Source organism: Ammodytes marinus, assembly GCF_949987685.1.
Source record: "Ammodytes marinus genome assembly, chromosome: 6".
NCBI classification, from domain to species: domain Eukaryota; kingdom Metazoa; phylum Chordata; class Actinopteri; order Uranoscopiformes; family Ammodytidae; genus Ammodytes; species Ammodytes marinus.
The window spans coordinates 15,977,442-15,993,924 of record NC_137235.1 but is presented as its reverse complement, the minus strand read 5'-3'; the positions used below and the strand labels follow the sequence as shown (position 1 = coordinate 15,993,924).

The 16,483-nt window shown below is 42.0% G+C and overlaps 1 protein-coding gene across 1 annotated transcript in view; it reads right to left on the bottom strand.

Annotated features, from left to right (window-relative positions):
• Window positions 1-9,594, bottom strand: part of LOC307251437 (multiple PDZ domain protein) — a gene marked incomplete at both ends in the record, with an annotated part of 39,584 nt that extends 29,990 nt beyond the window's left edge. Inside the window, 13 exons of the mRNA XM_080028808.1 lie at window positions 330-476; window positions 891-970; window positions 1,630-1,704; window positions 1,928-2,141; window positions 2,574-2,665; window positions 2,862-2,964; window positions 3,177-3,284; window positions 4,370-4,453; window positions 5,041-5,163; window positions 5,415-5,483; window positions 6,857-7,084; window positions 8,474-8,640; window positions 9,582-9,594. Coding sequence (XP_079884934.1) covers window positions 330-476; window positions 891-970; window positions 1,630-1,704; window positions 1,928-2,141; window positions 2,574-2,665; window positions 2,862-2,964; window positions 3,177-3,284; window positions 4,370-4,453; window positions 5,041-5,163; window positions 5,415-5,483; window positions 6,857-7,084; window positions 8,474-8,640; window positions 9,582-9,594 — 1,503 coding nt within the window. The remainder of the gene's footprint in view (window positions 1-329; window positions 477-890; window positions 971-1,629; window positions 1,705-1,927; window positions 2,142-2,573; window positions 2,666-2,861; window positions 2,965-3,176; window positions 3,285-4,369; window positions 4,454-5,040; window positions 5,164-5,414; window positions 5,484-6,856; window positions 7,085-8,473; window positions 8,641-9,581) is intronic.
• Between the last annotated feature and the right edge of the window lie 6,889 nt (window positions 9,595-16,483).

The window sequence follows — 16,483 nt, the reverse complement described above, 5'->3', positions numbered from 1 at the left end:
TAAGTAAAAAGAAATGTGATTCCTGAATTATTGTTATTCAGATCAATTAAGCTTGAATGGGTGTTGGGCATTACACTGGTGAGCTGTTCTAACCACTTAAGAGGCCATTGCTACACTGCTAGACACGACAGAGACTACGGTGCTATGAAATAAAGATAATTAATGAGGGAGCTTTTTTATTATATTAGTCATCCATGTACATTCCATAGATGATGCAAAAAAAATAACAATTCTGCTTTAAACAGTTTATATGATTAAATGTCTATCTCAAACGAGTAAATGGTTGGTTAGAGAGCAATTTGCAGGAACTATAGGTATCGGTCCTTCACCTCCAATATCTGGTCCCCAGCGAAGATGTTGCCGCTTTGGCCAACCGGCCCCTCAGGTAAGACAGAGCAGAGGTAGTGATGTCCCGCCCGGGCCTCCAGGCTGATGCCAAGACCGCTTGTCTCACTGAAACGCTCCAGATGACACACCTAAAAGAGTAATGTGAAGTTGGGGTGGTGGGGAAACAGGAGGAGAGGCAAAGCTTGCTGGGTAAGAAGTGTGTGTAGGGTTATTGTGGGCATTGCACTGTGAACTAAGTGGAAGTTTTCTTTTTAAATGTGTATTAACATTTACATAGAGGAGATAAAATGATAAATCATTTCAAATATTAAAGGTGCCACGAGGAACTTTAAAAAATGTCCGAAATGGTCAAATTTTACTTCTGATGATCATATATTACACGTAACAGCAAACGAGTCCATCAGTGCAAATTATGCAATTTTTATATACAGTAGGGGTGGAAGAATTAACACAAACTGAAAGTTCCTCGGAGCACCTTCAAGATTGTGTTTTTTTCTATGCATGTCACATATAATGCTTATTTTCATTACAAAGAAACGTACAATAACTTCATATCGCGGTCCGACTGCATGCTGCCACCTCTTCCTCAGGTCTTCTTCCTCAGCGGGCGTCAGTTTCACACCTGTAAAATGCACGCACACACAAAGAGGATCAAACTTTTGTTCTCATATGCGCACACAGAGACACAAACACATCTCCCAGTCACATTGTTCCAATTCCTAGATGATCCGATCAATGAAGAATAGGATCCTATATGAAAAACATCACATCAGCTGTTTTATATAGGGAAGACAACATAAATCTCCTTGTGGCAAAACAGGATGTCTACCACAACCACTCTGACACGCACGCACACACACACACACACACACACACACACACACACACACACACACACACACACACACACGCCCCCACTGCAGGCACACATGCATTCATATTCCCACCCTATATTATGATTTCTTGGCAAACTAATGTTTCCCCGTTCATCTACTAAAGCCTCGCAGCAATCAGGGCTTATTTTGGCTGTGCTCTCTAATCAAGCCCAAGAATCTTCCTCTAAGTAAAGCCATGTATGCAGGCAAGGCGAGCGACAAATCATCTGGAATGAGCTGAATGACTTGGATAAACACATGACTGCACAACCCTATAAATAGAATCCCATCAAAGAGCATGCTTGGCTGCGACACTGCCATTCCCCGAGCCTAATCAGAACATCAGACTAAGGCCCGTGATCCAGTTCCAGACTGCAGTGCAGTATGGGAAAAAGGGGGAGCTTACCGTTCCTGGAATCGCGCTGGGGTCGTCTGTTGGCGTACGCCACTCGCCGGGAGATTTCACGCAGCGTGCAGATTCCTGACGAGACGCGGTATAACATGTTTTAGAACACATGCTGGGGCACCAAACACACATATCCACACACAAAGTACTTAAGATTATGTGTACAAATTCCTGGGAAGCATTGCATGATTTAATCATCATAAGTGCGTCACATTTTCTCCACTTAGCTCAGTTACTTCAAAACCAATCTCCCTATGATGCCATTGAGCCAATATGTCTACCTCTTAGGACATTTCACCTGTCTCTTGAATCTGGTTGAGGCCCACTCTGTAGGGATTGCCCTCGTGGAAGCTGTGGGAGTGTCGGAGGGGATGCAGGGGAGGAACTGGGGGTAGGATGTGACTCAGACGGACAGCCTTCCTCAGCAACTTCAGTCTGACCAGAGGACTGGTCCTCCTCAGCACCTCCAATGCACGCTGCTCACTGCAGCCCTGCAGGCTCTCCCCATCCACCTGAAGCATGGGACAAGAGATGGAAAGGGAGCAGTGATTAAGAACAAGAGACAGAATGAAAGCAAAGGTTCCGAAAGAGACAGAAGCATGTTTTTCTTGTGGATTGAATGAATGTTATGGAGATATTGCAAATGCAGGTAAATAATAACACAGAAATAGAGCAAGGATGAAAAGGTCAAATAAACTATCAAGAGATTGATGGGAGTAAAAAAGCAAAATAAGAAGAATTCCCTTTCATCAGCTAAAAAAAAGGTGCTAATTTGGTGTGTGTGTGTGTGTGTGTGTGTATGGAGTGACTAAAAGTTGCAAAATGTGCAGATTTCCAGATGCTAAAAGAGATTCAGCAGAGCGTATATTTAAGACAACGGGGTATTTGTCTTCAGAGAGAACAATAAAAAAAAGCCATATGTTGTGTTTTCAGTGCTAACTCACAGACAAGATGATGTCTCCTATGTGGATGCGTCCATCTTGATCGACAGTGCTGCCTTTCACTATGCTCTTCACTATCAAACCAGCGCTGTAGACTGAGGGAGATATCAATTAAAGGAGAATCAGCATTGATTGTTTAAATAAATGGAGCTCTAACCTCACATCACAGAAGCATCCATAATGGTTTATATTAAAAGGCATCATTATAATATCATATAATTAAGCAGTATTTAGCTTAACTTGATAACTATCTCATTTGTCCCAAAGTTCAAAGTTGGCAAATGTTATTACCTGCGTTTAGGTCACCTATGTAACTGCAAATGGTGAATCCCAGGCCGTGGCTGTTTTTGGTGAACTGCACACTGAACTCATAGTCATCACTCAAAACACTGAGCTGCAAAGAAGCACAGATAGAAAAAAACTATGCACATGTTTGGACTATTGAGAGAATCCTTTACATTTATTTGTCACTAATTATTCAACTATTTTGCACAAAACCTTAATCATGTGCTATTATTCTTTATGCACACACACACACACACACACACACACACACACACACACACACACACACACACACACACACACACACACACACACACACACCTTGTCGTCCGAGCTGGCCTGGCTGAGGACAGGAGAGGAAGCGTGGTTGCCCTTGGTAACATCCCTGGCAATGAGAAGTTTCACCCTGCTACCAGCATTTCGCAGCACCTGAACATATTTATTAATAAGTGATAATAAAAAACTGTGAAGAGACAGCTGCCCTAGGCCCTAGACAGACGGTAAGGCAATAAGTAAATAGATGCCGTTTGGGAGTGTCTCATTATCAACTGTCTGGGAAACAGTCCCGCTGGTTTCATAGAAAAGCTCGGGGAAGCAGCTGTGCGCTAACCACACGGTAATATGCCAAAACAACCAGTTGGTTTTACCACTTGACAAATGCTGTTATTACACACTAAAGCCTTTTGTCATTAGTCATTCTTCGTCTCACTTTTGTGCACCAAGCCTTAAAGCTGGGGTATGTGATTTCTGATTGGTCAAAGTTAACATGAGCTGTACACTTTGACCAATAAGAGCGAGGCTCCGATTCTCTGTTATTATTGGCTGTTGGGACTGTGATTTAAAATGTCTTGTTTTCAAGGGAGTCCTGGCCGAGAAAGCAGCATAACACATAAAAGCTTCACATTAAAAACAAAATTTAACATTTCAAAATAAAATACACGACAACAAAACACAATAGGACAAATCACAATAAAACATATTCAATTTGAAGCAAGTCAATGCTCAGTAACCGAATATTAGCAGTGAGTGCTTAAATAGTCTATACTCCTGCTTTTGTAGGCCTAATTGTCCATGGTGATGAAGTATTTAAATTTAAAGTGATCCTCCAACTTACACCATGATGAGGATGCAAAAGATTTAAAGGCACTTTAACCAATATAAAGGGATGGACTTTATAGTGTGGAAGGAAAAGTTGCAGTTTCCCCGACAACCACAGGTTGCAACAATGAGCCCATCCCACAATCGAAAACAAACTTAAACCAGCAACAATGGTGAGATTAATGCCTTGTTGTAAGTGTTTTTAAACTGAATTGCTCTGTTTTTACAAGAGAAAATACTTCAAGGGTTAGGAAATGGTTGTTTTGGGAAAGTTCTTGTGAACTGCTCCACCCTGGTAAGGGAAGATTTCTATGGGCCAGACTTAGAAAGCTAAGTTAGCCTTAGCTGTCTTTTAAATTAAAAAAAGCATCATAACTAATAGACAAAGACCTACATGTTTACAAGTGATACCTTACCTGTGCCACTTGCTCGCTGTTCATGCCTGCCAGTTCTGTGTCTCCGATGCGCAGGATTTGATCTCCACTACTCAGGCGCTTATCCTGGTAGACCCATCACAACAAAGACATTCAGTGTGAACTGTTCTTTTGTTAAATGTTGTAATAGCTTCTGCACACTACTACTACTAGAAACAATCAACATGTTATAGTCGGATAAATGTGAAGTAACTGCCAGGGGACAGTTAGCATAGCATAGCATAGCATAGCATAGCATAGCATAGCATAGCATAGTCTTCTTGTCAATGTGAGGTTGCCAGGCAGGTGTGGAACATTACTGCCAGGCTAAATAGTCATCCCTTAAGCACCACCCAATGTAATAACAACAAACTTTTTCTACATGTTTTATTGTTGTATTGATTAAACAAACCAGATGTAATGTGTTGATAAGACAACTTCAGAAGGGGCTAACAAATGTTTACTGTTTAAAATACAGGTTAGCTATTCCCCCTTAACTGAGGTAACCTGCACCATTTAACGCACAAGTATAACAATGGTATCCGTCTTCTGATCTAACTCTTGGCTAGAAAGTTAAAAAAAAGAAAAGCACATTGCACAAATAGTCAAGCTATTTCTCTAACTGTTTATTAAGGGTTTGGGTATGTGATTGATTGGCAGGTGGTTTGATTTACCCTTCCAGCAGCTCCCCCAGGAAGGATGGTCTTGACCATGACTCCTGTGCTTCGTCCTCCTATGATGCCAAAACCAAGCCCTTTCCCATCATTGGTCAGCTCTATCATCTCTACATGACGCCTCTAATGTCCCAGAGGTTACAAGAAGAAAAAGGAGGTAGGGAGAGGGAGAGAGAGGGAGAGAAAATCCATAGTAATTAAACTCTGTGTGAGTGTGTGTGTGTGTGTGTGTGTGTGTGTGTGTGTGTGTGTGTGTGTGTGTGTGTGTATGGGGGGCTAACAAGTTGAAGTGCTCAATGTGTGTGATTCCCTTGCTTATCTACATCCACAGACACACATTTACCAGATCTACTTCACATGCACACTCACTGTACCTCATGAGCAATGGCAGACAGGTTTCTCCCCATGGACATGGTGCGGGAGATTCGCGGCGGAGTGCAGTACTAAAAAAATAAAGGCCATGTGTAAAAAAAAAAGCAAACCTGTAATGACAGTGAATAAGCTGAGCAGCCTCTTAACAATGAGCCAAGTCCCTCAGACAATATAATATCCAGCTGGTTTTGAAATTGTATAAGGTAATCTGATATTCTCAGTTGTTAGATTTGACATTTAGAATGGTGCTATGTTACATTTTTACTATTGAAACGAAAAAAAAAAAAAAAAAAAGGGTATTTCATGGAGTGATCAAAAATAATTGGTTCCCTATTACTAAACTCCTAAATACTCTCTCATAGGGCTGTGGGTCTGGCGAAATAAAAATGTCTATCGTTTCATTTTATGATATATCGTTTATTTTGTTGTTTGACAAATCACCCTCATCACAGCAATATTTTTCGTCATTTGGACGACGCTTTGTTTTCCTCCACACTACCGGGATGCAGAGGGCGAGGGCAAGACGAAATAAACAAACATGGAGCAACATGCGGACTAGGAAAGCCATTTCATTCATACTGAATAAAAAGGGTCGTGTCAGTCTTGTGGTCCACACGTGCATTTTGTCGAGTCACACACGGCAACAGTCTGTTGTGAAAAGAGGTCCACAGTGCCAGCAGTATGGAAGTTAATACCACACTGTAGCGACACACAAGCTTGATCCCATCACCATGTACAGTACAAGCATGAAGTTCAATAGGTGACCTACAATATTGCTTCATTCTACATTCTATTCTTCTTGATGTCTTCGCAAGACGAAAATACCTTATTTTTTAAAATCTTTTTATGTTATAGCCTATTAGTACTTTCTATTTTATGAAATTCTTGAAAAATTTGCAAACAATTTAAAAAAAAGGAAAAAATAAGTGCCTTTTATGAGTATACAACTCTAAAATGTAATAATAGATATTGTAGGTCTTTCCATTTTATATACTATATTTATTAATTGAATTTACAAAGAAATATGCTATATATCGTGATATCATTATCAGGATATTAAATGACCTATATGATATGAGATTTTGGTAACACTCGCCCTTCACTCTTATACTCTCTCTGGATGATTAAAGACCTACTTCACCGATGGGAATATGAAGGTGTATTGAACTCTGACATCCTATGTAGTATAAATGTGCAAAAATGTTTGAAATCGGTTCATCCTAGCCTGAGAAATGGCAGAAAGAGTGTTTTATGGTGTCACTGAATAACCCTACATTTTACCAGTGTGACATCACACTAGTAATAATGTAGGGTTAGGATTAACTGGACAGCTGGGCCAAGGGAAGACTGAGGGAAGAACAACCTCATTTATTATATAATTATAGCGATTTTATAATGATAGAATGCTAGTTCCGTATGAGTGAAGTATTCGTTTAACACATACCTGTGATTCGGTGTGAATACAGTTGTCTTGGTAGATGTCTGAGAGGGTGAGATCCAGCGAGCCCAGAGAAGAGTTGCTGCCGTCCTTGTGGAAGGACCTGGCAGTGCTGGGCCTTCGGTTCTCAACTGCCCATGTGTACGAGTCACTATGGCTCAGAGTCTTCAGGCCAAAACCCATGTCCCGGCATGGGCCACAGTTCATGGACAAAGACTTGGAAATGCCCTTCACCTGGTAGGACCGCTATAGAGCAATAAGGGATGGACGGGTAGGACACATGGAGAGATTGGGAAGTAGACACAAGATACAAGTATGGAGAGGATACAAGTAAAAAGAGATGGATTGGGCAGGACAGAGAGAGATAATAGATGGGTAAGGGAAGGATTAAGGCGTGAGAGGGAAGGAAGAAAGAGATAGGGAGGTAAATGGATGAGGGAGATAAAAAGATGGGGGGAAAGGGATTGATAGAGAGTTGGAGACATTAATTGAAAACGGCGATATGGAGACAGAGAGGAATAGGGTGAGAGAGTGAGAGAGTGATTGAGGGAAATGGAAAGGATAAAGAAATTGAGAAAGGAGGGCATGGTGAGACAATGAAGAAAGATGTGGGAGGGAGAGCAGCGAGCGAGGGAGGGAGGAAGGGTAAATGTGTGTTGGCCAAGAGAAATAGAAGTACAGAAAGATAGGTTTTAAAATGGAGCAGCAGAGAGGGGAAAAGATAGGAAAGCAAGGACACAAGGATGTGAGATAAACACTTCTGTTCAATGCCACATAACCACAAAGCTGTTCCTCGTCTGTGTTAAAGGTTTTCCGTTTTTAAAGTTTGCAAAGTTTCCAAAGAGGCTTACTTCTGATCTGTATGCTATTCCATTCTTCACCTGTTGAAATAGCAGCAGCAAATAAAAGACAAAACGTCCCATCGCACTCCTTTGATTTGCACTTATATTATTCATTTTTTGTATAGAAACCTTGTAGTATCTGTCTATCCATTCTGTCCAATAAAGCTAGAAAGAAAAGCCTACAAAAAATAAAATAAAAACACTTTGGATTTATAAAGGAACTTGAACATAACACAAGCTGCGTCAGTGCCTGTCCTGATCCAGAAACCGTTGACCTAGTCCAGTGCCATGTTTCTTGGAATGCAGAGATGCTAACTGGCTACTTAACTGGCTCGCACCACACAAAGTTAATGTAATAATGCCTGTGTGTCTGTAGATCTGTGGCGCTTATAGTGTTAGCCTATTACGGTGCATCACAACGGACACTTATTACAAAGCCATGATGATTACCACTGACAAACAGGTTAAATACCTTGTTGTTGTCATAACTTACACACACACACAAACCACACACAAAAATACTAAAAACTTTGGACAATGATACAGATGACTTCTGTAAACTCCTCGATATTATATATAGCCACTTCTTTTTTCCCTTCTCTCTCTCTCTCTCTCTCTCTCTCTCTCTATCTCCCTCTCCTTCTCAGGGCTTTAGTGGTAAGCTTAGGTAAGCTGATTACTCATCCAGCTCCTGCATTCAGTATTTTGGGAAATGATTGCGGCTTCTTCCCCACCAATTCAATACACAGCAAACACCCACGCAGCCATGCTCGCGCTGTACCTTTGCCGGGGGCTTCCACTGAGCTTGCTGTAAGCTGAGAATGTGATGGAAAAGGGGGCTCTGCAGGACAGTCTTTAGCATGGAGAGTTTCTCCTGTGTGGGAGCCTCTCCTCGCTCCCTCAGTTTGGCTTGCAGCCTCTCCACAGCCTCCAAGGCACGCTGAGCATCTGCAGAGAAATGGTATATCATTTGTGTCACTCAAAAGCAACGACTTCTCCTGTTTGGCTCTTGCATTAGTTTAAAATAAATGTTGTAGCAGCTGCTTTGTGACTCTGACAAAAACCAGACCTTTTAATAATAAGCAATGAAATGTCATTACTTAATTTACCGTTGGGAAAACTACGGTGTTTTCTCAAGAATTGCTAAATGACTTTGTTAAAATAGCAACATCTGTCTTCAGAATCCCGTATGAGATCTATTGTCAGCACTGATCCACAATGTGATAAGTAGTAAAAACAAACTGGGTTTAGGGGGTTTGAGCGGACGGGAAATGTGTTCCTCTAAAAAATGTATCCTTGAACCTTAGTTTCAGGAGACTTCTCTTAATTATAAAGTGTTTCAAATGCTGTCACACACACCTCTCATTTCAACTTTCTGGCAAACTGCAACTTTTGGGTTGACTTGTACGGCCGAAACCTAAGCCAACTGTTCCTTTGCAAGAGGGCGGTCTGAAAAAGTTACTGTAAAAACAAATCTACTGAGATAGCACCAAATGAGAGAAGATGTAGTGTTGCAAAATCCATTTTGTAACACTAAAAAGCAAAGTCAAACACTACACTGTTGTGTCAGGTCATATTTCCCTTGTTTATTTGCTGGAGCAGCAGCTAATGAGCACATGCCGCCATGGTAGTAATAGTATGTGGCAGAGGGTTAAGACCCTGTAAACTCTTAACCACAACGTTTTGACTGCTGACCAGACTGTTGCTCTTGTACCACCAGCACACGTGACTTCTCACTCCTGTCTGACTATAATGTATAGCAGCAATGTCTGACGCCTTAATTGTAAGCCTCTGATGGTTAAGCAGAGTTGGAAACTCTACTAAGGTTACTTGAACTTGCATGGCTGTAAACAGTGCTTTACGTCTGTCGGTTTACTGAACACACTTACCCACAATCTCCATCGTAGCCTAACAGATTTTTTCGGATTAATTGGGTTGTTGTGATTTTCAGTTACTTGTCATTCTTCTCTGTTTGGTACCTGCAACACAAATAGCAACAAAAACAACAACATGACTATTCTTCACGTTTTCTCTACAGTGTATTGGTATGAGATGATGGCATATTTCTGGCTCAAAAGTGCAGAGGTGAGGTTTCTCCTTCAAGAAAGCTCTTGGTACATTTTTCCTTACCATCATGGCATACACATTTTCATTAATCTCCCCATGCTCATGGGCAGAAAAATAATGAGTGTAGCCTACCAATATTTAACCAGTGTTTTGTCGCATGTGTCATTTCACCCCTCTACATTCTCTTCGCCAGGGCCTGTGCCATGCTTGTTTGCAAGTGCCGTCCTTGCTTGTGCACTAATGCTCTTTAGCAGGATTTAAATCTTGGCTTTATCAGTCAGTGATGGTAATTAACTGCGACAAATGGTCTACCGGCCATTCTGACTTGAGGTGAAGCCTGTATAGCATCAGAGCATGATAGCAATGACATGATTTGATATGCAAAACGATAGGCTGGAAATGACAACGTCTCGTCTGAAATCAAATTAGGGGCCATTGATAAGCACGAGGGGTATCGCAACACTTACCTTATATGCCCTTCACGGCAGCCTAATTAAATCTATGTTATAGGCCTACATGTCGGCATGGAAGCGATGCTGATTGCTTCGGAATAAAAACGTTAATAATTAAAGATTCATAATGTACTTTAATTAAGCAGGCAGGCCAATTAGCAACTAATCTGATATGTTATCTACAGGACAATCTGTTAATTTCTTTAAAAATGACCCGGTAACATTCGACCAATTTCTGTGACGAACAGACGGACATCATTGACAGTTCAGATCCGCTTGTTGCAGAACGCCTCATCTCACCTCCATTTCAGCGCCGGTGGGCTATCAACAGGTCCCCACTCAGTTCCAAGCACAGCAGCACATCCAGCACCTCGACCAGTCTGCAGGGATAATTTACCTGTACCGAAAACCAATACTGACCCTTTCCTGACGGGGCTAGTCATAACAGCTTATTGAGAGACGGCAAGATATCAAGAAGCAAGCTGTGCGCTTTATTTTTTTCGGCGTTGGGTCCGCGGCTCGTTAGCACTCGTGCAGTGCGCATGTCACCCTCTGATCTTCAGGCACAGAGGACTCATGGGGCTCATCCGTAGTGGAAAAGGGAGCTAGCCTACAGTAATCCTGTAATGCATTTCAGTGGAGAGAACACTATAACTTCTATGAATATTATGGTGACGGTGAAGGAAAAGTAAAGTCTCAAACTCATTCAGCTGGACCAGAAAATGGTTGTAAAACCATTGAAAAAACTAAATAAAAACGTTTACACCAATGAGAATATTGGAATGTCATAAGAAGTTGTTATCGAATTTAAAATTATATAAATAATGCCAATCTGTGCAATAGCCTACGTATGATATGCATACCTGAATATATAATAAATAGGTAGCCTTATAGAGAAACTCGGTTGATTTTATTTATTTGTTATGCATAGTGGGATGAATAGGCTACATTTTAGTTTTTTCAATGTAAAGGCCATATGTCTGTTGATGTTTATTATTTGTTAATTTTTTTTTCTGATAATATTTCCAACTTTGTGTTCTATGAATTCTTTTAATTTCCTCACTGTTAGGTTACAGTATAGGCCGAGCTTCTTGATATAATATGGTCCATGGAAACCGTCTTTTGCCATGAAAGGTTTTTGGGAGCCCCGTTCACACGGCAGGTGGAGCCCTAGGTCCAGTAGAGATTTAGGAGCCAAATCCAGTTCCACGTTTTCCACCGGTCGCCCCCACTTCATCTCCCCTCTCTCTCTCTGCATCCCCCAGGCAGGAATCATCCACCCCTCCCTCCCTCTTCAGCCCTCCACCATCGAGTCCCCGCCCGCCTGCAACGCAACGCTCCTCTCGCCGGGCTGCGCTCCATCAACCGAGCATCCACCGCGCTTTCAAATTGGTTTGTCATTTCTGACCCCGCTCTCTCTCTCTCTCTCTCTCTCTCTCTCTCCCCCGCGTGTGTGTGTGTGTGTGTGTGTGTGTGTGTGTGTGTGTGTGTGTGTGTGTGTGTGTGTGTGTGTGTGTGTGTGTGTGTGTGTGTGTTGACCACGGTCCTCTGCTCCCCTGCGCTCTGCGTCTGTGGGCTCAAGCAGAAAGTCAGTAAGAACATAAAGGCAGCCAAGGAAGATAAAAAGAGTAAAGAGAGAGAGAGAGAGAGAGAGAGAGAGAGAGAGAGAGAGAGAGAGAGAGAGAGAGAGAGAGAGAGAGAGAGAGGAAGGGAGGGAGGAGGGGAGAAGGAAAGGATACAGACACACGGATAGAGAGAGAGAGAGAGAGAGAGAGAGAGAGAGAGAGAGAGAGAGAGAGAGAGAGAGAGAGAGAGAGAGAGAGAGAGAGAGAGACGCCTCTGTCCTCCTCCAGCACTTCACTGGACTCGGTGCGTTTGGACGGACGCGATAGCCTACATCCTCCTCCTGTGTGAGCACTGATCGGGATACTAAGCACGCTGCAGCTATTGGTTTATTACACCCTCACCTTTATCTCCATCCCCTCTTTCGGTAATTTTTCCCCGACAACATTTTTGTTCTCCTTTTGCTGCAGCAAGAATTAACCACACACCCGGATTAGAGGCGCCAATCAGTCAAATTGATTACCGACTGGGGAAGATATATATCCAAGATCTGCGTGCTGGGGACTGTATGAAAGTGCGCAGAAAGGGTTATTTCCTGTGTGCGCTGGATGTGTATAGCCTATGTATGCGCCTATATCGCTGCGACTGGTGATACGGTAAGGATCCGCTCTTTATTCCGAATCCCACACATGAATGATGTATAATTTGTGCCGACATCGCGGGCGAACGATCGGTAAAACTCTCGGCTATATGTCAACCTGTGTGTCTGTCACCGAGCATGCTCTGAAAGCTATACGGCAGCGCTGACTTTGGTTCTCACGGATGCCCATGGGAATGTGGCCTGCCATTATTTTAGTTATAAGGGGCGCGGAAACTGGCCCTAATGGACGAGGGGGGTTACATGTAGGCTAATGTAGGTGCCGCACAGATGATGCTCCAGCGACTTGTGGCTGGATGGGCGTCGCTTGTCGCTTGCATGGGGCGAAGTAATAAGCAATGGATACCCATTACCTCTCCGGCAAATAATCAATGCAATCACATTATATCCCACGACGGCGTTCTCGATCAAGGTGTACACATAATTATTATTCTGAAGCCGCATGTATGTATCTGCCTCACTACAGGGTGCAATGACAAATCACATGCTCCTTCGGCATGATGGATGACAGATAGACTAAGCGTTCACCTCCTTAGGTTTTTCTGTCCTATTTTATGTGGCTGTCGTTTGAGCATACCGGAATGCAGTCAACCTATTTGGTGGCTGTGCTGTGCTGTGCCATGGTTTGTCAGCCGCAGTCTGAAATCGAGAGTATAAATCCAGCTACTTTGTAAGACAAGGAGTATAGCTATCCAAGCAGGCCAGTGCATCCCCGGGATACGTCAATCATGCGGATTCACGAGTGAAAGAAAGCCATGGCTCTTATTTACTGAAGAAGAGGCATCCGGGATTGCAGATGACCTTGATCATTTGCAACTGGAAAAATAAACTACTGAAGGTTCCTCAAGTCCTGACCTAAACTGACACGAATGAGTAACCCTGCTTCAGATGTGTGACAGCACATTTGTATGAGATGTATACAGTGTACCCTTTGTAATCAGCAGACTCCCCTTTGAAGCAGAAGCAAGGGACCACATAGTTTAAAATCCCTCCATACTGAAGATGAACTGTATGGTCACTCAGTCATAAGTGCCTCACAAAGAAAGGCGTCTTAGAAATCAAAGCACTCTTCAATATTAATTTGCTGTCTATGGTCTGCTTGGGTACGGTGGACTGGACTGGCCTTCCAAATGGCTGTCAGCACAGATATTTTGTGCAGCTCTTAATGTGTGATATAAATGGTGGATGTTGTAGGCTCTATAGGTCTATAGTGATTGACAATAATTTGGCTCGCCTGTCAATGCTGCAGCCATAAGAAAACAGTCTCCAAGGAATCCACTGAGCGGATGGGAAAATGGACAGTGTAGTAGGCAGTTATTTGTCTTGTCTATGTTGGGATAAATTTTACATAGATATGCGTGGGTGCCATTTTTGCAGCATCTGTTTCAAAGCACAGGCATGTCTCCAAGGAGATTATTTATGTTTGTGTAAGAGATGAATATCACTAAATCAGCTGTCATCAGTGCATCTGTTTGTGTTCTAAGTGATCCTACGGTTGCTTGGTTGCATTTGTACATCGAGTTGAATGTTTGTGAAGGATGCAACATCGAAAAACATACATTGTGCATTGCTGTCCAAATTCTGCAGTTGTTGGCTGCATAGGTGGCCTACAATTGTTGTGATCTGTTTTTCTTAATCTAGCCATAATAGTATTAGTGTTTTTTCATGTCTAAACTCAGAAAGACTCTCAGAGGGTTGTTTGTCAGACACCACACAGTGTGAATGCAAGGTGTGTCAAAGAGCATCTTGGGTCATGTTAAGTAGCCTACTGCCACCCACACACAGCGCTGATGTTGTGGTTGAAGCACCTGAAGCTGTATAATGTGCAACAGCAGCAATCAAGCATTCTGCTGACTGTAGGTCTGTCTGTCCTCCTTTAATTGGGTCACTGATTCATTCCACTTGTTATATGATGCACAAGAATAAAGACAAGGCCCCTTCCCGGTTGGAGAAAACCCGGGCACAGATTACAATGGTTGTGCTAATTCGTATTGTTCTGCTTGATTGACCCAGGGCTGACTTTCTTTGTCAAGGGCTGTTAATGTAACACAATATTTAGTTTAGATTTGGATGGCTCCATAAACAATATCTGATGGTGTAGCGCAAGCAAGCATGCCTGTGATTTAAATAAAGGGATCATATATTGAACATCTTGTGTGGCACATTCGAAAGCATCTAAATAATGAAAACAAACCATGGCAGAGACATGGTGATCCATCGCAGACAGACAATAACAGACATATATACACACTTTAATGTTTAGACAAGCAGGCGTATAATCAGTTCGGGGACATGTGTGGCTGCTTGTTACTGAAGTCTCTATTTCCACCGTCAAGGGTTGTAAGAGAGTCTTAACTTCGACACTCATGCAATTAATTCTGTTTAGTGGGCACATTCAGGCTAAGGGCTGATTTCCCCCGGAAGGTTTTAACAAGTGTTTCCTAAAGAATTTGCCCGTTCCATGGGATTCAGTCTCGTCTATTTAGTTAATTTATGCATAGCAGCGGTAAAGGTTTGTGTCAGAGAGCCTTGAAGATAAACAGGAGGTGGTGTTTATTGTGCACACGGAAAACAAGCAGCCTCCCTTTGCGCAAATAAATTGTCAGTCGTGTGGCTTAAGCCGCGAGGGGGAAAAACCAAAACAAATCTTAATGCCTGCCATAATAATATTAAGTTTCAATGAAAGCAGAGCTGTTGAAATTTCACTGCACTGTTATCCTAACGCGATGATGATTCACATTCCTGGTCTCAGCCCCCACTTTGTGTGTGATGCTGCAGCAGCGTTTTAACCTCATTCAAAAGCCATTTTTCCAGCGCTAAGGCCTGCCGAACATCTCTCTCCATGTATTGAAATAATGAGGCCAGATCCTTTGCCCGTCTTCCCCATCCACCTAAACCACTCGGTCATGTGTTAACACACATCCCTCCTCCATAACCCTTTTCCTTTGCTCAAAGAATAACCTCGGCTGTCTGTCTTCATTCCCCCCCCCCCATCAAGCAGCAGAACTATCAGCTCAGTTCAACCTCTCTTAATGTGTGAAACTGGCCTCCCATATCATTCAACCCTTAGGAGGTTCAGACCCATGTGAGTGGACTACACAGCTACTTTGCTACCTGATTAGGTATATGCTTAGGGAAGGGATAAAAAAAACAGCAGTTTGATGACTGGCTTTCAGATCTCAGGGCATTCATTCACTGACTCATTGCTCCTATGGCCTCGACTAGAATAGACCATCCTGAGATGGATGTCTTACTCTGCCTAAATATGGAAGGTTTTCTACTTCAACCAACAGGGTTGTATTTTGCAGCAAATTGAAGGAAATGTACACTGCTGTTTTGGCTTGACTGCTCATGCCGTCTTTTGACTGGGCTGTGTGTGTTTATATCCCTGAAAGAGATACACATTGTAATTCTGCTTGCTTGGTGGTAATGGCATTGTTTAGCGGTGTGTTGTAATAGCACTCTTTTGGCAATGGTCAGAAAAGGAAAGATGGTCCATAGATGGTTCGCTGGCATGGGATTAAATCTAATGATTCGAGCTGGAATTTTTTCTTAGTTGATTAATCGATTACTGTATTATTGACAGCAGATTGATCAGATTTATTTTGATTAGTAATTATTATTTAAATTGTTCTTTAAGCAAAAAAAAAAAAAATCAGACATTACCTTCTAAATTCTGGAAGTCATCTGCTTTTCCTTAATTGGCTTATTTGATAATAAAAGTGATTATATTTGGGTTATAGCCTTTTAAGTATGTCTCCTTGGGCTATAGGACTAGGATTGGAATGGGCTTTTCTCACAATTATAACAAATAATCATTAAAAAATAATAGTAAATAAAAAATAAAAAATAATAATAAAGTTATATTTTAGGATGAAGCACCCCTAAAAAATCTGCTACAACTAGCAATAGTAAAGTCGTTAAGCAAAGTGAAGTCCTCAAACCTTCTCAAATGTTTGATTGATCAAGAAATCAATCGGGTAAACAAAGTCTTAAATTACCCCACTGCTATATTTTTTGGGGGATATAAATGTTTCTCATAAAAACCCTA